At 46.9% G+C, this 27320-nt stretch overlaps 1 protein-coding gene across 3 annotated transcripts in view; it reads left to right on the top strand.

Moving 5' to 3' along the window:
* The window catches only part of C21H1orf21 (chromosome 21 C1orf21 homolog), a 206712-nt gene that overhangs the window by 57831 nt on the left and 121561 nt on the right, over positions 1-27320 (top strand). For all 3 annotated transcript variants that reach the window (XM_032463542.1, XM_032463544.1, XM_032463543.1), the window contains exon 2: positions 19620-19844. In XM_032463542.1, the coding sequence (XP_032319433.1) occupies positions 19751-19844 (94 nt within the window). In that variant the 5' untranslated portion in view covers positions 19620-19750. The remainder of the gene's footprint in view (positions 1-19619; positions 19845-27320) is intronic.

Raw genomic sequence — 27320 nt, 5'->3', positions numbered from 1 at the left:
ACTTTGTTACTCGGTGAATTGCTAGCTGTAGCACTCACCTGATGGTATCACAGTTTCTCACTTGCCGTCTTTTACTCTGTAACAGTCACTCCATTGGAGACAAATATATCTATATATTTGTATATGCCTGGGTGCTGGTGCACAGCAGCAGTAAGTGTTGACTGGAAAACTGAATGAATGGTTTAAGCATCTAGGAAGAGAGAGGAAACCAAACCAGGAGGAAGTTGTCTGGAGCGGCTTGCTGGAGAAGGTGGCAGTGATCATCTGCTTTGACATCACCCTTTGCCTTAAAATTAGGGTAACATCGCTGCCAGTATCTTAGAGCTGTAAATAAATGCGTGATGAGAAGATGGTGTTGCTGCCTTAAAGCAGTTAACTGCAGGTATTTACAGAGTATTCTGAATTTAATTCTTTCTCATAAGGAAGAACTTGTTGGGGATATAGAAGTGACTAGAATTGCATTTGTCATCTTGAGAGGGAAAGTGGCACATTCAAAAACTACTGGCTGAGTGAAGGTGAGCGCCGCTGGCCGCCTGCTCTCAGGGAGCCTGTGCTCTCTGACACATGGGCCAACACAAGGCAGCCTGGGAGGAGGCTGCCGAGGGGAGCAAGACGTGGTGAGGAGACCCCAGGGGGGGAGACATGGGTTCCAGCTGCTGGTGGGAGAGGCGAACCAGGTGGCTAGAAATGTTTTTTACATAGATTCTCTCACGCTCGCTCTCTTAAGTGGAATCGGTATGCCGCAGGCAAAGTGACCTCTTTGTGATCGTCCACGTGACCCCTGGTTTGGGGGCTCAGTCAGCTGAGAGCCGCAGTCCCTCTGCTACGTTGCCCAGACTCTTCTGGACTCTTGCATCTGCTCCTAGTTCTTTTGTGCCTCTTGGGTGGGAATCTTGCCAGCTGTCAGGGCGCTCACTTCCCCCATCTGCGGTCTGATTTGTTATGGGCTGTCACAGATAAAGGCAGAATGAGATTGCATCAGTTTTGAGTGTCCTGAGGCTTTTTTATGGGAGTGAAACTTAGTGTAAATATCATTCAGGCAATCATAGCCATCTTTATCATTTAACGGCATGGATATTTCCTGATATGTATTCACTTATTTATAATGAGAACGGTCTTCTATTCCGTATCTGCCAAGTGCTTGATGTCATGGCAATTGCTTTGTAGACATGGCTTCAAATGCTCAGAACTTCCCTACAAGGTAGATGGTGTTTATATTCATTTTATAGAAGAGGAAACTTAAGGTTTAAGAGTTGAATTATCTTTCCCTGGGTCTCATCGCTGGTAAACAGCAGACTGTTTCTTCCTCAATCTGTCTGACTCCAAAGCTTAGGTTGTCCTAACTGCTCCACCCTGCCTCTGCAGGTGGAATTGAGGGTCCTGTGCTGGGTGTGGGGGATGCTTGGGCCCAAGGAGACGCAGGGTCCTGCCCTCGGGACCTTTACCTGGTGGGTGGGGGGAACCTGGATGACTGGTCCCAGTAGAGGAACTATTTCTGTTGTGTGATGCAGAGTACAGATTGTTCCAGGGCTGTCTGCCCTTTTGTCCGTCTTCTGCTAATATCTGCCTCTCTTGGGGAATTTAACCAAAGACTGATAGGGGGGAAAGATTTGTTACAATCTTCTGGTCATTCATTTATCTGTGCAGGGTCCCACTGGGGAAACAGATCAAAGGAATCTTCTCCAAAGGACTTAACACCTATACTGCTAGATCTAGACTATTTGAAGCAATAAGAAAACTACGTATCATGCTTGCCACACGTGCACTGAATAGTAAATGGCTATGGTTTTGACTCTGCTGGAATTTGAAACGATGCCAAAATGTATTTCGATTTAACGTCTTCATTTATTTACACCAACTCTGGCTTTTACAACAATCTGGCTTGTTGCCCATTATCACAAGAGATGGGAAACTTTTTCATAACAAAATTCATTTTAATTCATGTCTAAATATATGCCTTAAAGAGAATTTTAAAAGAATCAAACTTAGACTAATTCAGAATTTAAGGGGCCCTGAAGTTTGTGTCAGGAAACAAAGTGATGACGGAAGGCTGGAACTTCAGAAAGGGGAAGACAACAACTCGCACGTTAATGAGTTGGTGACAAGTTTAAATAAACAGGAAGTAGGGTAGTACGCGTATCTTCATTGAGTTTCTCTATTTATTTATTTATTTATTTATTTATTTATTTATTTATTTATTTATTTATTTAATGACATTTTTATTGAGTTATAGTCATTTTACAATGTTGTGTCAAATTCCAGTGTAGAGTACAGTTTCTCAGTTATACATGAACATACATATATTGTCACATTTTTTTTCGCTGTGAGCTACCATAAGACCTTGTATGTATTTCCCTGTGCTATGTAATATAATCTTGTTTATCTATCCTACGTATGCCTGTCAGTATCTACAAATTAAGTTTCTCTATTTTAGAGGTAATTCTATCAAAGAGTTTGCCATTTCTTGAATAAAGTGAAGTGTATGTTTAAAAAAAAAAAACCCAGAATAACTTAGTCGTAATCATACTTAAACGTTATTTGACAGCCTTCTGCGTGAGTCACATTGTGCTGTTTGTTATGAAATTCTTGTGTGTCTGCATCTTGATCCCTCTCAGGGGAACGCTGACTTGACGGAGGCTTTTCCAGGGTCCTGGACGCTTCATGTCAGTGTGTACCAGCTTCACTGGGAAGGGAGATGAGAAACTGGTCAGGGGAGTAATTTCTGTTAGTAAATAGCTTGACATTCAAGAAATTCATTACTTTAACAGAACGGGCTGTATTTTCCCAACTGTATATGTTGTTCCTGGAGAAGGTGAAGGGTGAGTCAGGCGCTCTCAGGGCTTGCGTTAACACTGTTAGGTCAAAGAGTACAAAGTGTTAAACCCGGGCCCATAAGGAATTTATGCCAGTTATAAAAACGCCCCATTTGGCCGTGTGGGACCCTGCAGAAACTGCGCGCAGCTTTGCTTGTTTACTTCCCAGTGACTGAATGACTTCCTTTCTTGTAAAAGGGGCTTTAGCGCTGTTTGCTGTGCTCTGTGCTGGCTCCAGACCCCAAAGCTGCCCTAGGCTGGTCATGGCCGGTGTCCGTTCATTAACTCCTCCATTTCCTGCTATTTGGAAACTGTGTTGAGCACCTTCTATGCATCAGTCACTGTGCTAGGAGCTGGAGTTAGATTTTTTTAAATTGAATAGGACAGTTCAGGGGGAGCAGGGATCACAAGAGGCTTCCTAGAAATGGGGCCCTGTGAGCGGAGTCTCGAGGCAGAGTTGAGCTGGCGCAGGTGGCATCCTCAAGCCCTCTTGCATCCGCCCCTTTCTCCGTCATTTTCCTTTTTCACCTCTCCCCTGGCTGCCTCCGGTCTCCTTCACCCCCACCGCTGCGCAGCGTGTCTTTTCCTGACACCTCGTTCCTCTCCAGCGCTTCCTGCTGTTTTCCAGGACTTTCTGGCACGGGGGCTCGACGCACAGCCCCTTCCACAGCAGAGAGGGCAGAGGTGGGGGAGCTGGGGTCCCCAAGAGAGAAAAACGTGTTTCCTCTCTGTTACGTTGAACCCATCCCTGCTTTGCTCTGGGCGTCTCAGCCACAGACTTAATTCAGAATCAGTGGTCGGTAGTGACAGGAACGGATTGAGGGGGGAGGAAGTCGTTCCGTGAGTCTCCCCGTCCCAGCGTTCGTGCTGCTCCTTCAGGCAGCTGCTCGCGTTGTCGGGAGAAGCAGGGTCCTTGATGGACATTTACAACAAATTCAGTGCAGCCTCAGTTGACTTTCAATAGAAATTGAGTTGTGGAGATGCCAGCAAGAGGCACCAAGGCTGGAGATGCTGTCAGTACCACTGAATATGCTCGGATCCTCTACCCATTTTTTTGTTCACTAAGACCCCGTTACTCTCAAGCAGAGGAAATCAAAATGGGGGCGGCTGCCCCTTTATCTAAAGGAGCATTTCCCCTCCCTCTCGTCTCCAGGGGAGCCCTAGTTCGGGGTTAACGTTGCTGGCATTTAGAGTTGTGGTGTTAGCGTCCCCTGAACCATCTGGTGAAGACCCTGGCAGGTCGACAGAGCCAGCGTGTGGAGGGCGCCACACATGGTAAAGGGATGGCCTAGCACCCGTGTGTTAGCCTCTGTGACGCAGCAGGCACCCTGACTTCTGTGGCTCTCCATGCCTGTTTGACTGTGAAGCAGGTGTCCTGCCTTGTCTCCAGCCCGTCTCCATTTTCCTTGTCCTTCTTGTCTTCGTTTTCCCCCCGAAAATGTTGATGCTTGCCTGCCTGCCGTCCTCTGAGCATCACTGCCAGAGTGACGCTCGTTTTCAGTTTCAGCACCTCCCCCTACTTGCGTGACCCAGGAGCACCCACATCACCCACCCTGCTGGCCAGACCTCTTGCTTAGGACCTCGGACCATGCAGTCAGTCAGGGCTTGAACTGGGTGCTCCTTGTATGCCAGTGTGGTGGCCTCGTCCATCTCATAGACTGCCCTAAGGCCAGTGGGCAGGGCTCCCTGCAAGCCTTGCACACTCTGTCTTTGGTCTTCTTGACACAGTGTTGTTGGTCCACCCACCTAATAACAGGTGGTTGATTTGTCAGGGAGAGAGGTACCATTGGGTACTTCTTAGTGTTTTCAGTAAGTCTAAGATTCTTGACCTTATGTGCACTCCCTAGGCAGCCGCCTGGCCTGGAGAGCCTTGGCAAGTTTGGGTTTCCCTGTGTGAGGACCCTGCTACCAACAAATCCTCCTGATCGTTGCTGCTACCCGAAGACGTGTCCTGTCGCAGAGCCCATCTCCTGCACACACAGCCAGAGCCACCGGCCGGGAGTCAGCCAATGTTCAGAAAGGCTGCCAGCCTGGCTGCTGCGTTTCCTGTCTGATAGATGGATGCCCTTTGGCTGTTTGCTGTTGTCATTGTTCATCTGGTTTTTGTGGTGGTGGTGGTTTTCTCAGAGTGAGTGTAACAAGGAAGGAGAATGGTTAATCTAGCAAGAACTCATTACACCGTGAACGATGAAGGCTGGGCTCCTGTTTTATTCTTATTTGATTTGTTTGCTTCATTGGGGAAAACCAATGATCGTGTCACCCTATGGAGAATTTCACTTTCTCTTTGACATAGAAATAAACAGCCTCCCACGTTTCATTTATTTTTGCCGCTGCTGGAACAGTTGATTCAAAAAACACATTTTATGCTGCTTTCCTATACCATGACCTTCACTATTAGGTAGGGAAGGGAAACCAATAAAATATGTATATTCTTTAAGAAATAGATGACCCTTCACTGCAGATGCCCCTAGAAACCCAGGTGTGTCAGAGCGAGATGGCTGAGGGGTGACAAGGCCAAACGAAATGGCAGGAGGGACAGAGTGTCTTCATTTTCTTTTTGGTAACATGTCTTGACAAGGAGGATTCAATTTACATTAATTCATTAGAAAAAAAAATTAGAGCCCCTTTCTCTCCTTCTTGTCTTCAGTTAGCAGAACGTTCCTGGTAATGGAATTAAAATTCATTTTCACTAAAACTGTGTCCAGCCTTTGGCATATAAAACATACGTGAGGTGTTGCTCACTGGAGGGTTATAGATGCAGGCTAACTCGGATCCTCCCAGGGCCACATCCTAACTGGCAACTCTGTGGCCCCAGTTCCCAGTAGTAGTGTACACTTCCTGTTTCTATTTCTTTACCCTTGGGCTTTTGGACCCCAGCAAAAAGCCTCTTCTGTTTGATGATTTTCCCATTGCTTGGCCAGTATCGATTCGTGATTAGCCAAACCTGATCTGAGCAGTGGGTTTGCAGCCTCGGGTCTTGGGAGTGTGGCTACTTGGCAGCTGAGGGTACAGATGAGAATGTCTTGACATTCTGTTGCTAGGTTACTGAACCCGGAATTACTGATCCCCCCACACAGCATTTGTGTTCTAAACTTGCTATTTATGGTTGAAAGCAGCTACTGTACACATTTTTGGGGGGAGGGTGGGGAAGTAGGGTGAGATATAAAATAAATAAAATAGTGAGACACAGTCCATCAAAATAATTACGGCAAGGAAATGTTTATGGCAAACTAGGAAACAGAGATTAACACCCCACCCTCCTCTCCCTCGACACTGGAGGAATCATTGTGTTCACGTTCAGGGAGTTGTTGGGCAAGCATTTGTAGAGCCATGGTGTTAACTCAGTCACCAGCTAGATCTTGTGATGAAAGTCGAGCTGATGCAACTGGGGAGGCTGCAGCCAGGCCCCCCTGTCTTGGGTGTGTTTTTCTTTCCTTCCCTTTTTATTCCTTTTCTATTAAATTTTCTCTTCTGCTCATAATTTTGTATCATATGGACAGAAGTTTCTATTTAAAAATAACCTTTATTCAGAGAGCAATTTTACCAAATTATGGGGTAATTACACTATCACCATTTGACCTTTTTAAACAGCCTCTAATAATCTGAAGTTCCAACTGCATTTTTGGCAAAAGTTATCCTTTATGATTTCCGTGGTTCTCCCATCCCACTCACTTTTGCTGTCTAGCCAACGTGTCAAGTAATAAATATTTATGAGTCTTCTACTTTGTGCAAAGAACTGCACAGGATCAAAGACACTGAAAGCATGGCTTGCCTTGAAAAATGTATAAATGAACTAGGACACCAAGACCAAAATGCACAGAAGTTAACATAAAACCACAGTGCAGGAGATGCCCCAGGACTACGCATGGAATCATACCCTAAGTGGAGCAGGAAGTGCTGACGCCAGAGAGAAGGCGATGCCCGCAGGCCAGGGTGCACTGAGATGGGAAGACCACTGCGGACTGGCAGCCGCGTGGATAGGTGATGAATGGGCCGTATGGACACAGGCCGACGAATTTGGAGAAGGCAAAGATCTGTGTGGCCTGGAGCGAGGTTTCTGAGTGGTGATCGGACTCAGCTCTGGGTCCTTGAAGGATGGGTAGAGTTGGAGTAACAGGCAGAGATGAGTGGGGAGGCTTTCTGTCTAAGCTCAGAGTGTGAGCAGAGGCAGTTAGGGCTGGAATGTGCAGGTATGTTCAGGGGTTAGTAGCCAGAGGCTAGACTGGCTAGAGCAGTCTGCCTGCGGGAGGCCAGCTGAGACTGGAGATGCGGATGGAAAGCTTTGATTTCCAAGAGGAATTCAAAACCTTCCTCCTGGAGGCATTCACCCCGTGTTTGCTTACTGAGCATATGTCCTGAGCCGCGCGCTGGGGGAGCTAGGGATGCAGGAGGAAGCAAGAACCACACGACCTGTGTCTCCCCAGGAGTTTGCACTCTAGACTAAGGAACTAATAGACTGGCAATTAGGAATTCGAATATTCTGCCCTGCGTGAAGGCTGTGAACGGGGACTGGCAAGTACTCTGAGGCGTTTGAGGGGGGGACAGCCCGTGCAAACTAGAAGTTAGCCAGGCGAGGTGAGGAGGGAGAGGACCTTCTAGGCAGCGGGTGGCAGGTGCAGAGGCGGGAAGACGAAGCCAGCCTGCTGCTCGCTGTTTTGAAGAAGGTTTATTGAGTTCCTGCTCTGTGCCTGGCGGGGTGTCCAACATAACAGAGAAGACAAGTACAGGAGATGGTTTCTGCCCTCCAAGAACTTAGTGTCTATTTAGAGAGCGATGCCGGGAGACACCAAATAATTAGCTCTGTAAGGAAGAGTTTAGGAAGGAGAGAAAATTGAAGGAAGGCATGAAACGGTGTGGAGGCTTCTTCCTGGAAAAATTAAGGCTTAAGTGGAGAGGTGGGCATGTGAGCTGAACATGGAGGGACAGGGTGGTCTGTGAGACCCCCCGCCCAATGTGGTGAGGAGGATGCGTGTTACCCGGGGGCAGGAGGAAGAGGCAGCAGTGGGTCAGTGGGTCAGTGCGTCTGGGTCCTGGGGGACCCTGAGTGGCCTAAACTCCTCAGTCTTCTGTATTCTTGTTTGTAAAATTAAGAAGCTTGACCTCAGTGGTCCCTGAGGACATATCTAGCTTGGAAGTCTAGGTAACTCAGGCTTTACGCTGGAGACATTAGTGAGTCTTAAAGAATTCTGGACCAGGGGAAGAACTCAACAGAATCAGTGCACTAAGAATCTTAATTCATCTTTGTTGTAGAAGATTAATGGGATAATTACTAATTTATGAGAAGTACAACTTTTTACGAAAAATTTTAATCATGTTCTGATGCTTTTAAACTGCCAGTAGTATTGTCCTGAGGTCCCCTGGACATTGCCTTGTGAATTTTTGCCTTTCTCAAAAAGAGCAAAGAAGCAGATAAAAATATGGCCTGAAAATGCTGATGAACAGGGGGAGGTTTAGAGGCTGGGTTCAGAACGTGATTTACAAATGCGGATTTGAATTTGAATCCTAAAAATTCTTACAAATGTTCAGGGACATCTTGGAATTAGAAAATGTATGCCATTTATACTTTGCAGAGCTGTTCCTAGGGTGGTCATGGCTTGATGTAATAATGGGGGCCACGGTGGAGTGACGTCCTCCCAGCTGCAGGAGCGCTGAGCGGCTTGCCAGATGCACCTCTGTCATATTCAGGACCAGGACCGCCTCAGCCTGGACCCCACTAGAGGTCCCACAGAGATGACGGCTGGGCAGAGACCTTGTCCAAACAGAACGTGATCCTGATCTCAAAGATACGCATTTCTGCCATTTCTTTCTCCAATGGAAGAGTTGACCATCAAGCCATGCATTAGGTCTCTGTCCAGATGAAGCCTTGAAACCTTCCCATGTCCGACTGGACTGACTGTGGGCCTGCTGTAAGGCATCAGCGCCAGGAGGTGCTGGCTGGTGCGTCCAGAGGCTGCACTGCGGTTGCCCTGTCTGTGGCCCCAGGCGGGTTGCTCCTGCCCGTGTTGTCCAGTCCTGCCGAGCCTGTCGCTCTGGTCTCTGTCTCTCAGTGCGCTTTGCCGGGCAAGTGGGAAGGAACACCATGTCCGCTCATCATGCTACTTCATGTGGGGAACGTTGGGACGATTTCCAATCACTATTTTAGAGTAGACTGCAAATTTGGGTAACATTTGCCAGGTCACAACAGCTCATGACCTGTAACCCTTGCATGTTCCTTAATAGCTTTTCAGGGGCTGAAGGTGAACATCAAGGCTAGGGAAGGGCTTCTTGCCGTCTCTTTGATGTTTTTGTTGTTTCAAGCCCTACTGAACGTCACCAAAATGATGGTAGGCGTGGGAAGACTCCCCAGTGCAGAGTCATGAGCAAACCCATCAGGAGAATGGGAGGAAGGTACAGCAGGGAGGGGTGGCCTTGCCTCACATGACATTGCTTTGTCCTCCTGGATCTGTTCTCTCAGCTTCGTCCATTCTGCTTTCTCTAAGTAGATGATTGCAGAGAATGTGCGTTCGGGCTGAGCTCTACAAAATCGATGACGTTCCCCAAGGTCTCGTGCGTTTCTTGAGAGCAGCAGGAGAGCTGAGGTGCTGTTTGGTTTGCTTTTTTTGAAAACTCAGGGGTGTTGATTTGTGCTACCTGAAAATGATATTTATAACTTCAGTTTGTTTGGTCCTCTGAGGACATTATCCTGAAATCGTTCTTTGTCACGGAAAGCTTAGCAAAGATGTAAATTTCAGCAAAAAACCAAAAAGCAAACCCTTGATTTTTCAGGTGGCTGAGTTTTAGAAGCATTGCTAAACGTCTCTGGATTCTAGCTGACAGTCGGGAAGTGCACATCGAGGTCTGGCCGGCTCACCATTCTGCAGTCCTGGGACCCAGGTGGAACACTGAGCGCTACACAGGTTACCCCAAAAATGACTGTCGAAGTAAATAAATAGCACAGTTTTCTGGAGCAGATTAGGGCCAACCATACAAGTGCCAAATGCTTTCAAAACTCCATTATGCTGGTATAATATCATGTGTTGCTCCCTTTCTGTCTTTTTAGGAAGCATACACTGAACATAGTTTTAAATCATCTATGTTGGCTCAGATGAACATTTTTAACTACAGCTGTTGATAATGTGCTAAAGACGTCACTGTCCGTGCAGGTGACCTAGGACCTGAGGTGGAGGAGAGCTCCCTTCCTTAAAAACCCTCCACATCTCTTTATGAAAAGAGGTTTCTAAGAGAATTCATCTCTCAGCATCTTTTGTGGACCCACTATGTGCCTGACCTGTGCCGGAGAGAACGTAGAGAGGAATAATTAAGACATGGTCATGACCTTGGATATCTGCCTGATGAAGGAGACAGACACATAAACGCATACTAGCAGGGAGAGGGGAGCTGCACGGCTGTGACAAAGCTTGGGAGCGCTCACTGACCTCCGACTTGTCCGCACACAGCGCCCGGGATGTCCCCGCCGAGACTGCCCCCCCCCCAAGTGCTGCGGAAGTACCAGCAGCGCTCAGAGCTGTCCGCGCGGGAACTGCAGCAGGACCGTGGGTCTCTCCTGCTGCAGAACTGGTGTCTCTCGGTTTCTGTTTGTATTCTGTCTTTTTATCTTTGGTGCAGTCCCTAGGAACCACCAAGCTGCCACAGGTCCACCTCTCATCGCTCCTTCTGTCTCTTTTTTCTGGGCTCTTATGCCTCCGCCCCTTTCTTCTTAAAGTTCATCACCGTCCCATTAAGTAATGATGACGGTGATGACAGTGACAGTAACTCTCAGGTGCTGACTGGTTGTTCACTCATTGCCAGGTGCTGTGCTAAGCACACTCCATGTGTCATCTCATCTACTCCCCTCAGAATTCAGGGGGTCTAATCCCATCTCATAAATGAGAACACAGAGCCACACAACTCCTTTCCTTTACAAAATCCAAAGATACTGGATGTAATTTTTACATCTCTAGAGTGTGTGTGTGTGTGTAAGAGGCCACGTCCTCCACCAACACAGAGCTTTTTTCTGTTCGCTTTCTCTAAGTTTTTAGGGCACTTGCAGAAATTGAGCTGTTCCGGACGGAACACAATGATTCTAGCAGAATTTCAAGTAACCAAGGCTTTCCCTTAGAGACGCTCATTTCAGTGAGCAGCCTGCCCAGCCAGGAAGTGCTCAGTTCACTCAGTCACTGGATCATTGCTGACTTCTCCTCGGACCTGACCGTCTGGCCTGAAGCAGAGCAGAGGGAGAGCAGGAGATCGTAGGTCAGAGTGTGCACCAGTCTCTGATGGATGAGCTCATTTATTTCAGCAGAGAGGGGAGAAAAGGGGGGAAGAGGTTATTGTGGGAAGAAAGAAGCATGTGCTTTTAGGTTTTGAGAGAAATACTTTTTCAGTTTCTAGTATTCAGATCTTATTAAAGTGCTAGAGTATTACTTTGTTAAAAGTTTTCATAATTTTGGGGATATTAAATATATCTGTGCTCAAATATTAGCACCCCAAATCCACAAAGAAAGTATCAGTGGGCTTTTTTGTTTTTAAATGATTCTCACATTTGCTCCTAAGGGTTAGTTTAGATAATTCATTTCTTTTGTGTCTGCTGGTCATATTTCTTTTTATCTACCACAGTAACCAGTTTAAAGCTGAGGTATAAGCCGTTTCAGCATTAAGTTTAGAGATTGAATTGAATCAGAAATGTGGAACACACTAGCCTTGTATAAAAGTCGAGACTTTGCAATTCAGTGGTGGAAACGTCACACGTGCTTTTCCAATGTGTGCATCAGACAAAGATCAGTGGTGTTCAACTCTTGTCCTCAGCACCGCAGAAGTAACATTCAGATTTCCAAGGGATTAATCCAGCTGCTGTTCTGTTGTAGTTGACGGTGTTAAAGAGGATCAACAGCTCAAAACTGACATGACATCTCTTTCTCCATCCTGCCCGTCGGTAAATGAGGGTCTCTTCCCAAGGGTCTGCTAAGGGTAGCTCATTACACTGGGTGTTCCTGCATCTCTTATTGCATAAAATAAAGCTGAGACAAGCACTAATTTAATTAGCTTGAAATATCCTCTGACTTTGAAAAACATCTCCGATCCCTTTCTTGCCCTGTAGTGTATACTAGTCATTGGAGTTTTATTTCACTGTTTTGTGCTTATGATCTGTTAGCTTTATCTGAATGCTGGCCCTTCAAGGGCAGGAATCGTATCTGTTCTTCGCATTTCAACACACAGACCCCCCACGGTGTCCTTCACTGGCCGTTTGGGAAGGACGATGACTTCATCTGTTTAGATTAGAGTCAAGTTGCACTTCTGTTTTGGAAAAGTCATTCATACTTATTCAAGTTACACGTTCTAGTCATTTCTTGATTTTTACTTTTTCCTTCCCATCTGTTTTCTCTCATTTTCTCCGGGGCCACCTGTGGGAGCCACTCCGTACTGATTCCACCCAGTACTCCTGAAAAGACATGAGTCTGACGGGTGATGTCAGGCACCCGGCACGGCAGAGGACGCACAGAAGACTGTAGCCTCACATTGATAAGTGCTTTGCAAAGCATTTCATAGTCTAGGTCTTCGTAACCTAGATTTTCAAAACAATCAAAAAAAAAAAAAAAAGAGGGGCAACAGCTGTTATTATTGGGATACTGACAAGGAAATCACATGGATTTGCTCCAAGTGACGTGGTGAGCCAGCAGCACAGCTGCCAGAAGACCCTGGTCATGGGCGTCTTGGTTAGAAGCCTCCCCCCGACACAGGTTGGCGACTTCCTGCAAATCCCTTGGTGTTCTGAGTCTCGGAAGTGGAAAGAAGAAAGAGAACTCGAAGTCCAGGAGTGTCTGCCACTGACCTTGAACACGGAGGAGCAGACCTGGAGACGGCATAGTTCTTCTGCGCAGGCTCCCCCTGGCGTGGGTGGGTTGCTTTCATCTGGATCTGGTGTTTCCCTCTCCTGCCTGCTCTGAAGTAGTGTCCGCCATGCATGAACCTGTGTGAACGCATACCGGAAACACAAGAACAGAGTTTTCAGCTGCAGGGTGAAGGCGCCAGACTCTTCAATCCTTAGCTGAAGAACAGTTATTCCACAGGCTTTCTCTCACCACCTCTGTATAAGAAACATTTTAAAATTTTCTTTTATTTTTATCCATTAAAGGCAGAATAGAGAAGAGGAAATAAGAGAGCTAAGCTTTGTTCATTTTTTTCACTTTATACACAATTGAAATTGACACTTTGGGGCCAAAACGTAATTGGTAATAATCTTTAGACCTCACAGGGCTTCCCTGAAATTCTGGGGGGAAAATTTTGCAAGTATATCCTAATTGGGTAAGTGTTGAAACAAAGTTTGTAGATAGAGTCTAGTTAAGAAATGGCCTTTCCGTAAGTGGTAATTTCATTCTCAGCATCACTTGGACGTGTGTCCGGGTGGATGACAGAATCGAAGAGGGAGGCTGGGAGAGCTGAAGCCCAGCTTGGCACTGAGGCAGGCGCGTGACGCCTGAGACAGGATCCAGCACCCCGCCTCCCCTCCAGTGCCCCTCCGCAGGTCACCGTACCTCCCCATCCCTCTCTGCGGAAATCCAGCTGAAACGCATCGTCTTGCATAGCATTTACTCTTGTTATGTGTCTGAGAGACACCTCTGTACAACCGTTATTTGTGGAACTGAGGGTTTTCCCATAAAGAAACCAGCAGCAGAGATTCCTGTTTCTTTGGCGTTGATAGCATATCGTCCATTGTCAAGCCACTGAATGAGTGTGAGGCGAGGAATGAATGTCTTCTGTGGCTACTAGGAGGATCCGGCTTTTCCAGAGCATCCCTGTGTCAAATGTGACGTCTCTGTGTCTTATCGTTAACATGCACAATGAAATGTGAAATGGTGTTAACGGTAGCCCAGGGACTCCAGAACTTCAAGATTAGAAATCACTCTTAAGCTGTCTTTCTTCTTCCCCCCGGTGGGCTGCTGTATTAACACTCATTATAGCAAAGCAGAACAGATGGGCAAACAGACTGATTAGTTATCTATCTATCTATATTTTTTTTTTCCTTTGTGGAGCTTAGATGTTGGTTCTTTCTTCAATCAAAGAAAGGAGTTTTTAGATGTTGCCTTCTCTTGATTCCCCTTTTCAATCAAAGGGAGATGGGGCACTTTGCTCCTGATCTATTAATAGTGTGGCTAAATCCTTTTCTTAACCACTGACTTCATAGCTCTCTGTGTACCCATTGCAATCAGAATTTGATTTTCCTCCAGTCCTCCGAACTGCATGTGATGTCTTCATGTTCGTTCTCACCTAGATCTTCTCTATGGAGTTTATCACTTTTAATTCACTTTTTTAGAAGTGCCTTTCTTGACATGGATACTGTGTACAGTATTTTTGGCTTTTCCACTCAAAATGGAAAAAAAAAATCCACAACTAATTGTTCAAAAGTGAAATGATCAACAATATTATATAAATAGAAATATTTCCCATGGCCTTTTTTTAAAAAAAGGTCAGATATCTCTTTGATGTTTCTTAAAACAGATTTTGCATATTTTTTCTTCCCAGTTCTATAAAAGTGTATTTTTTGATGAAACTGTGCTTCCAGTTCAAAAAATTGGGGGTAGGAAAACCCATAAGCAATCCCACTTCTGGAATATGTACGTTTAAGGGGAATGAAATCACTCTGTTAAAGAGATAGCAGTACCCCATGTTCATTGCAGCATCATTCACAATAGTTAAGGTGTGTAAACAACCTGAGCGTCCTTCAGTGAATGAATGGGTCAGGAAGATGTGAGAGACACACACGCACGCACACCCTGGATCATTATTCAGCCTGATCATGAAGGAAATCCTGCCATTTGCAACTACATGAATGAACCTGGAAGACACTATGCTAGATGAAATAAGCCAGACAGAGAAAGACAAATACTGCATGGCATCACTCACCTGTAGAATCTTAAAATTTAAAAAGTCAGACTCACAGGATTAGGGAGTAGAATTGTGGTCACCAGAGGCTGGGGGATGGGAGGAATAGACAGAGGCAGGTAAAAGGGTACAGACTCTCGGTTACAAGATGAATAAGGTCTGAGTGGGATTGCTTATGGGTTTTCCTAGCCTTCATATCGTTGGTAACACTGTATGTACGATTGAAAGTTGCTAAGAGAGTAGAATTTGTGTTCTTGTTTTTAAAACAAGGTAAATATGTGAAGTGATGGGTATGTTAATTACCTTGGTGAGGATCCTCTCCTAGTGTATGCAGCGAATTAAATCATCCCATTGAATACTTTCAATACGTTGCAGTTTTGTACATTATACCTCAATAAAGATGAAAGGATAAAATAAAAATAAAGAGAAATCATCAACATTAAGAAAAGAATAAAATTCATCATAAATCCATAATTTTTCTTATAAGACAGCAAATGCATTCCGCATGTGTGGAATATGCATGGAAAAGTAACAGACTTAACTTGTGTATAAAGAAGAATTTCCTCATGTTATCACGTGGATTGTTCCGGAACAGTAATTGCCCCAAGGAGACCTAAAACATTACCTGAAGAGGCTTGAAGCCCAGTGTGAGGAGAGGAGAGGGGAACTTGCATGTTGCAAATTTTTAGTCCTTTTTAAAAGTTATGAATTGATTTACAAATCTGCTTGTGTATTTCATCAAAAGCAGGAAAAATGTCCTGTATAGATGGTGCTGTGTTAGGTTAGCGTACAGTACCGTGGGTAGGAGTTACAGCTTCTGATTTCATGCTTCGAGATGATGTAGCCGAACCACCACTTGGGGAGATTTTTACACAAAGCCGTGGGCCGTTAATCGGACCCCATGTTTTGGAGGTGCCTGGTGATCCTACCATATAGATTTACCCAGTTTTAAAACATCCCCCTCAGTGGGACTTGCTATTAGACGATTCCATGAAACATCAAAGAGGTGCTTCAGTTTAATTCTCACACTGTGATCTGTGCCTTCAGGAATAGCACGCGGTTTGGAGCCATATGTGAGAGCAAGACTCAGATCTGCCTGGTGCTGCGTTCTGTGCACGCTCATTTGCACCATCAGCCTTACCTCTCTAAGTGGGCTGCTTTCAGGGAGGTTGCGGAATAGGAGGTGTGGGGGCTGGGAGAGAAGAAGCTGAGCAAAACTAATGGAAGATGGAAGCTAAAAATACATGATCGGATTCATGTGGAGGATAGTACAAACCAAAGGGAAACTTGTTTGAGCAGGTTATCAGAGCAGTCATTAGGGATCCATTGCTGAGGGTCTCCTGAATTCAAGGTCTCAGCTGGGTTGAGGTTAAGTGAGAGAATTCTTGGTAGAAATGAAACCTTGACACTTACATCAGGCTGTAGAAGAGATGCAGTTCAAGGGTGTTTTAGTGATGTTTATTCGGCCGTGGTCAGGTCTCCAGCCTGACCTCTCTTGATACCCCGAGTCTCCAGGCTGAATCAGTGCCTGTAGGGCAGACTCCCCTCTCTGCCTGTACTTACCTGGGAACGGAGGGCCACAAGGCTGTGAGGCTGCTCTTTCTAATGATCTTCCTCTGCGTGTTCGTGCTCTGTGGGGACAGGGAGGAGACTGTATCTTGTCCTGTGTACCTCTGTGTGCCCAGTGTCTACCAAACGTGTCTCTCACATAGTAGTTGTCAATAAATATTAGTTGATTAAATGAATGATTGGAGTTATTTATGAGCAGAATCCAAATGACATAGTAAAAACCTTTCCCCGGTGAGCCATGGTTGATTTTGAGAATTAGAGATCTTCTTGCCTCTCAGAGAAATTCATAATTATCTCCTTCAAAAATGGGCAAAATATTAAAGTATATTTCTGATGCACTTGTAAAACTTGAAGACCTCGTTCTTAAAATTAAGTTACTGCCATAAATCACATAGTGTGTGTGTTTCAAAACAAAATCTGCACCTAATTGTGATTTGGAGAGAATTCGTATTGAGCGATGGGGCTTATTTTAAAAAACAGAGCTAAATGAAAGCTTCCTGAGTCATCACTTGAACTGGGTGTGTCTCAGTAGAATGGTGTCTAATCTGCTTGTTTATACACCCCTCACTTCCATGCCTGAGTAACAGAGAAGTCCTTTGAAAAGTTTTTTTTTAGTGCTTTATTTTTATCTGCCCACTGCAACATGTTCGACTTCCGTGTGATTTCAGCTTTTTAAACTCAAGTATGATTTGTTGATACACAAACGTGACTTTTAAAACAGAAGAACCAGCGCACAGGGCTTTTCAGGAGAGGCAGAGAATAATCCACACCTTAGATTCTTACATTAACTTCTTGGGTAACTTGTGAGGCTGTCGACAGGAAACAGGAATGCAGAACAGGAAAGCTGGAGGACTTCCGCAGGGAGGAGGGCTGTAAGCTGTCTCTGGGTTCGTGCTGTCCGTCTGGGTTCTGTGACGGTTTCCCGCTGTCCTTTCTGGTTTTACTTTGTTTGTTCTGAGGAGGTGGCAGCAGACCACAGGGAGGGCAGGGGAGGTTCCCCCTCTCACTTGGGGTGTGAGGTGGTTTCCGCATATTCCCTTCTGAAAGTTAAGGAACTCATTCCGGGAGCCCACACCTTGCTTGGTGATGCTGGAGTGGGGACCCCGGGGGGATGCTGCCCTGAGAAAGTGCCGGCTGGGAGGATGGAGCAGCGGCAGCAACCCTTAGCAGCCCCCCCCCCCCCCGGTTAGAGCGCAGTTCCCTCCTCCTGCCTTCAGAACTGAATCCTGTCTCCTGTCCTTGTCTCGTGTTTCACGGATGTTTCTTAAAAAACTACAGTAGGTCGACAGAACGGATTTCCTCACTGCCAATTCGAAATCTCTCAAAGTGGGATCAAACGGACTGCCTGTATCTTGTGACGAGTTACAGTTTATTACGTTGGATAAAGTTAGCAAGGCCTCCTCCAGGTTCACAAGCAGGAGTGCAGTCCCCTTCCCTGCCCCGCTCCCTCCTCAACTCATCTGAACACACATGCCTGTGCACGCGCGCGCGCACACACACACACACACACACACCCATGCCACGCTCTTCCACGTTCCCGTGTCTCAGCTCAAGCAGCTATTTCCCTCTGGGTGATGCTCCCACCCTTTCAGCCTGGCAGATTTCTACCAAGCTTTTAAGACCCTACAAAATACCGCTTCCTCTTTTAATTCCTGCCTTTGCCCAGTCATAATGTAACTTGCTTTTTTTGGAATTCTGCACTGTCATAGATTCCTGGGAAACATTTATCACGGCGCTTACTACACTGTATTGTGTAGAAATTTGTTTAAATTTTTGTATTCTACAGACCAGTATGAGTAGACCTGCAGTGGAAATCCTGTAGCTTTAGGGGCTAGATATCATGAGAATAGTTGTGTGCGTGCGTGTGTGTATGTGTGTTCTATAGCTTTAAAGAGGGGGAAATGTGTTAAACTGAGGTTACCTAATATTGTTACAGAAACTGATAAGCAATTGACTATGGAAAAAAAATCTCCCTTGCTTGTAAAACTTCACCAGCCAGCCCTGTAATGTTCTGTCAGTGATGCGATGTACCCAGCGATGGAGACGTCTGCAGAGCTCTCCACGCCCAGCTGGGGGTGCAGCTGCCAAGTTGGTGTTGGCATTTGCATTTGCATTTGCTTGGCTGAATGTAAGGTCGTCACCTGTGTTACTTAAGGTCATTCATTAGGTTGATTTAGAATGACCTTTTAGTGTTAGGCTAATATGAAAAGTTCCCTTTGCTGAGATGAGGTGGTTTAAATGGTAGGGTTTCTACATCCAGAGATGTCTTCAGTCTCTAGGAAGGAGGGCTTTCGGGCATCGGTCTCGTTGGAAGAGAAAACCTTGGCAGCTGCGTTTTGGTAGCACTGCCCTTGGGACTGAGAAACGAGTGTTTGTAAAGGACAGAGGGGAGGGTGGGGTGTGGGTGCTGACGGGGGTTAGGAGGGCGGCTTGCTGCTTCTCTTGCTGCCGTGGGTGTGGGTATGAGGAGGTAAGGGCTGTTGACAGGGGGATGGATGGAGACAGAGGCAGGGGTAGATGTTTCAAAGTAAACATCGACGAGACTGGGAGGGCTCGGTAAGGATGATGAAAAAATAAATCAGTAAAAACAAGCAAGTTGAGCAGAGCAAACCTTGGGGGTTTGGGTGGTGACCTTGAGTAGAGCAGCGGAGGGTGAGTTCACGCCAGCTAACCAGCGGATTGTCGCCTCCGTGGCTTATCTGTGAGTACCCTTCCCGCCTATAGTGGAGGTCAGGCAGAGGCACGGACGCTCTGAAAGAGGTGGGCAACCGCCTTGATTTCTTCTCTTCGTAGCCGTGCATCTTCTCAATCCTTAGAATGCAGCCGACTATGCAGAAAATGGACAAAAGTCCAAGTCCTTGCCCCCGTCTCCTTTCTTTATCCTTGAAAACAGTGTCACCTCGGGGTCAAATGAAGTACTGAATCATGTACAAAACCCACCGGATGCGTGGAAACCAGCCCGAGTTTCTGACTTTCCCCAGCCTCCGGAGCTCGGTGCACCTCGTCTGCGTGCTTTCTTCCCTCTGAAGGTTTTTCAGATCCCAGAACCTTAGCAAACCTAGATGGCACTTCAAGTTTGTGTGTGGCAAGTGGGAGTGCTCAAATACTTATTTGAGTAACCAAATAGAAATTTTTTAGCTCCTCAAAAAGTCCAGGCACACGTTGTGTAGAGGGGAGGCCTTCCGACCCGGCCTTCCAAGCAGGAATCGGATGAGAGATGTCCCACATGGCATTTCCTTCTTCAGCGCCCAGTCACACCCCCGTCCCGTGGGGTCGGGCAGGAATTCAGGGCAGTGCTGGCCGCGCACACACACACACACACACACACACACACGAGTTTCATGTCACCCACTCTGATCTGGCTTTCTCTTCTCGCAGGTGCGCACATCTTGACCGACTCAGCAAGAAGGTGGATTTTCTTTGTGTCTAAAGAGAGAGAAAAAAAAATGTCCCTGTGTCTGTAGAGATGATTTGCAGTTCAGCCCGGCTGAAGCTGACCGAATGAGACTATGGGCTGTGCCTCCGCCAAGCATGTTGCCACTGTTCAAAATGAAGAGGAGGCCCAGAAAGGGAAGAGCTACCAGAACGGAGATGTGTTTGGCGGTAAGTACCTTTGAGCTTCATCCTTGGTCCGTCGGTCCAGGCCTTGCACTTAAGCGGCAGTGAGTAATTGCAGTGTTACTGCATTACTCCGTTTCGGGGGGACAGTGGGGCAGGTCGAGGGCTGATGAGACAGGATAAAGATCAGTGTGAGCTTTTACATCAGACAGTGTTCATTGTACTTCACACATAGAAGACTTGGGAGGAGGATCGTGCAGGTTTTATGCAGGAGCTACATTTACAGGAAGCTTTGAAGAACTAAGCGGAACTTAAATAGTCGCGTGGGACAGTGACCACAGGGTGTCCTGGTCCAAGAGAACTGTAGGACTGAACACGTGGACGTCCAAAAGTAGGGGAGGATTTATAACTGAGGCAATGAGATGGCTTTTTGGAGTTACTCTGCGTGAATTATAAATGCTCAGATTCAAAGGTGCAAATGCTATGGATTTAATAATCGTCTCTGAACCTCCGCTGACAGTGCTTAGTGACTTGAGACTAACTAGTGCAGAGGTCACAGACTGCCAGCCCATGGCCACATCTGGCCTGCAAATATATTTTCTTTGGCCCCCCCAGAGAGTTTTAAAATAAGAAGCTAGGCAGTCTTTAAAAATCAGGATGTTTCACATAAAACCTCCAGTTTCTTGCAAAGGTTTGGCAACACTGATGCATCATTTTCTGAGGCAGCAAAATGCAGGGTAGGGTCCCAGGTCCTGTGGCCTCCAGTAAATGGCCAAGTGTTCCCCGTGAGTGCACATCAGGCCCCGGTCACTCACGGAGGCTTCCTACCTGGCCACTTACCGGCTTTTGAGTTTGCCTGATCTTGAGTTTGTCCCTCGGAAGATCAGTGATTGCCCTGATGAAGTGTGGGTTCGTGTTCCTACAAAATTCCAATTCGTCCAGGCGGGTGAAGCAGTTTTTCCGGAGTAACTTCTAACCCACGACTTGACATTTGCGTGGCCCTTTTATTCATCAAAGCTCCGCGTGGCGTTTATTGGATAAAGGACTTCATTGAAATAGTGTTCATGTGTAAACAGCTGAGGCTGCACCGTTCAGTCGCTGTCAGTAAACCTGCTGCGTTTGAATCTCTAGCCTTCCATCTGATTGGTTGTGGGGCTGTCTCCGTGCCCTGGCGAGGCACTGGGGACACTGTGGGAGGGATCCTGCTCTGTTCCAGGTGGACTCGAGTGTATAGCGGGAGAAGGATTTCCTTTTGTTTTCTTGTAAGGTGTATGTTGCCTGGAACAAATTGGCTTCCAGGGGTCACGACCTATAGAACTGAGAACTGCGGAAAAGAGTCTGTGTACACGTAGTATGTGAGCATCTTAATAAAACTAGAATCCACATCTTTGAAACCATACCTTCTGGGAAGACAGCTAATGAGAACTAGAGTCATTACTGTCACTCTCAAGCACTTAACTTTTAAGAGGGAATAATCTGATCTCAGGGATTTGTTTAAACCAACTTCTGTGTGATGTTCTGTGTCATTGTCACTGTTGTAACCAGAGCTACGTTTGTGTGCCTCCACCATCTGTCAGACAGCGAGGAGCACGTGCATCCGTTTCCGTGTGGAATGGTCGCAACACTCCAGTGACGCCCGTGCCAGCTCAGTTTTACAGATCTGGAAGCTGAAGCCCCATGAGACTCACTGGTCCAGTGTTGCTCAGCTACTAAATGATGCAATCAGGTCTCAGCTTCAAAGTCCATGTTTCTTTCTCAGTGTCGTTTCCTACTGCCCTGCTGCCTCCCGTCGGTCACTCATTCTTTAATGCAGAAAAGTATTGGCTGGCCGGTGCATGATGTATAAGGCCTTTTGCTAAATGCCATGGGGGATGCAGAGGAAAAGGAGATGTAAACCTTGCTTTCTGGAACCTTATAAGAGGATGAGGGGGTGTTATGAGGCAGCATAAGCCAAACACCAGAAGAGGAAAAGACATACACCTGATGGTAAGAGTCAGAGGGTTGGAGAGATTGCCTTAAAAGGCGGGATCAGAGCAGATTTCTTTCCGAGGTGACATCTGAACCTGGCCTTAAAGGACTGGAGACTCTAAACCTATAGGATGAAGGGTGTAGGAAGGTACTGGATGAAGAAAGGCTGGAGGTGATTGATGTGATGCATATTCAAGAATTATAAGTAATTTAGTTCGAATGGAATATAAAATATGAGTGAGAGAGAATTGGCTAGAAAACTAAGTTAGGGTTATGGAGAGCTTTGAATACCAAACTGCAATCTGTAGAAAGATAACCTTAGACTTGTAAGAGCAAAAATTCCGTGATATTCCATGTATTGTATTTATGTTCTGCTTGGCAGTGAGACCATCTCACCATCCATTTCTAATAGGATTACAGCTTTTATAGCCCAGAAGCCTTCCTGTGGTTCTGAAGTAGCGGGTGTAGTTTGCAGCTGTCAGTATCTGAAAGAAGAGGCTTGTGCTAGTCAGCCCTTGCTGGGCTCTGGGCAACCTCAAGGTCTAAGCGGCGCTCAGCAGCAAGCACGTCTTTCTTGACCATGAGTCGGTTGGATGGCTGGATGGCTCTGCTCCGTGACTCTCTCGGCTTCCTCCTGGGGCCAGGGAGCCAGGAGGCGCGTGCTCTTCTTTTGCAGGAGGCGAACGTGCAGGTGATACTCACGATGCCTCTGAAGCCTGGGCTTGGACTTGGGTCCCTGGCCACATCAAGGCACAGGAACCGGCTCAAAGATCAAGGGGCAGAGAAGCCCGTCCGACCACAGCACGTTCATGGCCAGGGTGTGGCTGTAGACAGGGGTCAAGGGTTGGGGCTGAGAACTCCCTCTGCCCCAAGCCTGCTGGGTCGTTGCTGTCTGTCTGGCTCCGTGCCGTCCATGCCAGAAAGTGTACTTAAGGCCTCTGCCAGCTTCCCCTCATCTTGCCAAATACTTAAATAACTGAAGTTTTATTCACTCCAGCATCCATCCTCCTGTTACTCTTTCTGACATCAACACTTGCAGATTTATGACATGGTGTCAGTTAGAGCGGGAACACTGGGAAGGAGAGAGCTTCGTGTACCAGCCAAGGGAGACAGTCTTCCTAGTCCTGCAGGGCCCTGGGAGTACTTGTCAGACTCCAGAGCGACCATGAGTGCTCAGTACCCCAGGTGTCACTGAGCGCTTCGCTTTGATACGAGAAGGTTCTTTTTCTCCACTTAAATGACTTTGCAAGCGGCGGTGTACAAAATCCCCGTGGCAGCCCAGATGGTCACAGATGAATGGTGGCTCTGTCTCCCTTGTAGCCATTTGATATTTTTGGTCACCCATTGTCTCAGTGACCTATTACCACACAGCAAAGGACCCCGAACCTAGCAGCACTGATTTATTCTTTGTCCCGACTCTGTGGGGTGGCTGCAGTCCATCTATCTTCTGCCTGGGCTCAGCCGTGCAGCTGCGTCAGCTGGGAGCTCAGCTGGGCTCGGCTGACGCGATGGCTTCACATCTCTCTTTCCATCTGAGTGAGTGAGGCGTTCCACGTGGTGACCAGCTTCCAAGAAAGGAAGTGACGCTTCCACGCCTCTTAAGACCTGGGCTTGAATATCCATTGAATATCCAAGAAGGTCGCTTTTGCTGCATTCTGGTGAGCAGAGCAAGTCAGAAGACCAGCCCAGAGGCAGGGGGGCCCAGAGGCTCTCCGTCTCTGAGTGTGTGCCTGTGGGGAGGGGGAGAATTGATGGGCACCATCTTTGGAGACTGGTCACCAAACCCGTTGACAGAGGCAATGAGAACTCATGCTGGTTGTCTTCCAACCTGGCCAGCTGTACTCTGCTTTCTAAATCACACCTCTGTTTTTCGCTGAGTAAAGTGGCCTCATTCACTTTTTAAAGGCTCAGTGTTTTTAAATATTTGAAAAAATGTTGTTACCACGTGTTGTTGAAGAGTTGACAAAGTCTGTGAAAGGTGGCATGTTTGGGGGCAGCTCTGAAGTATGTGCCTCTGAGTGTGTGTCCACCCACAGGTTTGATCCTTTTCCTAAAAGTGTGAATTTAATTTCATAGCTTCTAAGGACATGCTGGGGACCGTTGATAAGCAGTGTGTTTTTACAAATGGTAATTTCTGCTTATAGGGATCCTTTTGGTCTCTGTGATATTTTGGTTATTCAGGAGACCGACCACTCCAATTGTGTGGGAGAGAATTTCTATAGAATATTCCACAATCGAGGATTAAGTACTAAATGTGCATCTTGACTCCTACCTTCATAGACGTTGACAAGGAACTTTATCACTGATGTTTACCTACAGGCTTTTCTTTCACTTTAAATATCGAAGCATAAAAAAATTGCAGATCTAAAGTGATGCTTCAACACTGTGGCCCTTTCAGAAGCAAAATCCAGGCCAGAAAGCTCCATCTCCAGATTGGAATTTTCCTTCCCTCCGTGGTCAGGGCCGACGCGAAGGGTGGTCAGCCGGTCTGCTGAGGTCATTCAGAGGACAGCCGAGCAGATTGCCAAGAGCAGCTTGCAGAAAGTAAGTGACCACCAGGAAGTTTTCAAGTTTTCAGGAACTAGTTAAGCAAGTTCTAGGGAAGGCCAAGTGCTTATTGGATTTCTTTCAACAGTCATTCACTTAGACCCTTAAAGTGGTTGCACGGAGCAGATTCGGGCCTTATTAGGGAAATTAACGTGTCTGACCTGAGGTCATTATCTCTCCGCCCACCCCGAAGAGGCGAAGGCTTAGTCATATTGCCTTTCCTATTTGTGTGAAGGTCACCATCATTCTAGCAATGGTGTAGGCTTTAATCTTGAAAAGGCTTGAAACTCGAGGCCTCTGGCTCTTCCGGTTCCCGCATCTGTGAATCAGCCTCTCCTAGTGTCCTCTCCTGCCACGGTAACCCGGGGTGTTAACCCCTCGCCCAGACGAGTGCGTGTCCTCTGAACTGATGCTCCATTGGCCCTCTTGGTTGGTTGTTCGCTGCTTTGCTTTTTTTATTTTTTGGTTTGTTTTTGACTGTCCGGTTTTTTTTTTGTTTTTGTTATTGGCGCCGTTGGCAGATTGCAGCAGGTTTTTCTGCGGTACTCCTCTGTCTGTGTTCATCCTCCTGCTCCAGGACTTGCCGTTGTACTCGGTTCTTAGTAAAATCCTAAATCCTTAGTGAACATAGCAAGACTTCTGAAGATGGCTCTTACGCACCTTTGCAGCCTTGTTTTACACTCTGTCCCTCACGCTCCCTGTTCCTCCGCCAGATGGGACAACTTACCTGCTCCGCACACTGCCGTCCTCCAGGTCAGGCACCCCGTGACCTCTGCTTGCCCTGGGCCCTTTCTCCTGCCTTTGTCTCTTTAAATCCTGTTCCTTTTCCAAATTTGCATGAAGCTTTTCTAATACCTTCAGAAAGTATCTCTTTCCTGCCGTCCCAGAATACTTTTTTACATACTTACGTGTTTGGTGTATTTGCTTATGTGTCTAATCTTCTTGTTTGTGTACGTGTGTCCTCTCTCTCATGCGCTGGTCATCCCCCTGAAGGCAGGGGCTGTGTGGTCCTGAGAGGACACAGGGTTCTAGGGTGCCAGGAGCTGGAGGCAGACAGACTGTTCGGGGACCAGGTGGGGTTCTGACCATGGCAGCTTCCCTGTGTGGTGTGGTGGCCTTGGCTGATAAAGGACTAGAAAAGCCAGATGTTTATAAATATTCCCTTAAGTAGAAGCGCTTAGATTCTTACGAATGGTGACATAAGACCTTGTATAAAAAAGCATCAGTATCTTGACCGTTTCCTTTCATTCAAGTCCTGTATTACTCCTGAGTGGCTTCAGTTCTGATCTGATCCTTTGAGAACATGTAACAGGTGTGCGTGCGTGCGTGTGTGAGAGATGGTGTTACTGACTTTGGCTTCACAGGTTATAGTGAAGATTAAATGAGAAAATATCAGATCTATTCAGAAAGTCAAAGCAGTTGGAAGCGAAGTAGTAATTCACTGTTTCTTCCCACAGTAATTTCCGGTTGCATCAAGAGACGATGAATCAAAGCTTAATTAATTTGTGTCCGTGGCTCAGTGACAGAGGGAATCGTGTTTCGCCCTGTGCCATCCAGCACAGGAGCCGCAGGCCACAGGTGACCATTAAGCATGTGAAATGTGGCTGGTCCTAACTGAGATGTGCTGTATGTGTGAATTACACACGAGGTTTTTGAGGACTTAGTACGAAAAAAAGTATAAAATAGCTCACTAATTAGCTCACTAATTCTCTATTGATTACATGTTGAAATGATAATACTTTGGAAGTATTGGGTTAAAGAAAATGTATTACTAAAAGTTAATTTCACTGGCTTCTTTTTATCAGTTGTGGCTGTTGGCAATATTTAAAGGACTTACATAACTCATGTTATGTTTCCATTGGATGGTGCTAGTTTAAGTCCCTGGAAGGTAGTGTTCACAGTTTCCGTCCCCCTCAGGTTTGTTTTGGAGGTTCCGTATTATGAGTCTAACACAGGCGTCAGGCCGAGGCGGCGGCCCTCATCGTCTGACTCTGCCGGTGGGAGGTGCACTCAGGTGGGGGCGCAGGACGGCCCGAGAGGCAGAGCCTGGGAGCGGGCCCGGCGGGCGCTCACCTCTGTGCCCCCCAGTGCCTGTGCTCAGCTGCCTTTTGTGTACCTTTTCTGCTGGCCTACGCAAGTTTCTAGTGACTTCTGAAGTGATTTCCCAAAGGTCAGCGAGGACATCTTTCCTCCCCCAACTCAGTGACTCGGTAGAGAACCTTATGGGCAGAAGTGTTTGATGGGTGTGTCAGAGAGCTGGGTCACCGTCATAAAATCTGAAAAAAATTTAAGCCAAGATGAGTGAGGAACCTTGGCCCAGATTTAGCCTTTGGAGATTCCACGGTGTCTTGAGCCGAGCCTCGGAAAGGTGTTAATGATTTAAAGCGCCCCCGGGGCTCGTGAAGTTACGGAAGCCAGCCCACCCCGGCCGGCTGGGGTTTCCAGCTCGCACTTCCGAAGTGGTGGTGCTCAGGCCAGCGTCTCGCTCAGAGAGGGTCTCACAGCATCTTAGTTTCCCTTCTGCTTTTAGGTAGTTCCCAGGCCATGCGTGTTACTGCTTTCACAGGAGAGGGGAGGCCAGCCTGAGCGCTGAGCGCATGACGGCGTGGTTGTGAGTCCCTCCGACAGCCGGGGCGGTTCCCGCTCCCCCGCTTCCCGTGTTGTCTCTGCCGAGGAGCCTCGTCGGCCTGGGCTTCCTCATCTCCAGTGCGGAGCTAACGACGGCGCCTGCCGCGCGGGGTGTGTGGAGGAGCAGAGGTGTTACCCATGGAGAGAAAGCACTTGGAAAAATATCAGGTGTGGCTGGTGGGGAGGGGACGGCTCAAGTGGTAGAGCGCGTGCTCCGCATGCATGAGGTCCTGGGTTCAATCCCCAGCACCTCTAAAACTAAACAAACCTAACTACCTCTTCCTCACTACTGGCAAAGCAAAGTGATTAAGTAATATAATAATAAATAAGTAAGATTTTTAAAAAATCAGGTGTAATTCGCAGTCAAGCGATAGCTGT

Source organism: Camelus ferus, chromosome 21 (genome assembly GCF_009834535.1).
Source record: "Camelus ferus isolate YT-003-E chromosome 21, BCGSAC_Cfer_1.0, whole genome shotgun sequence".
NCBI lineage: Eukaryota > Metazoa > Chordata > Mammalia > Artiodactyla > Camelidae > Camelus > Camelus ferus.
This window is presented reverse-complemented; position numbering and strand designations above follow the sequence as displayed.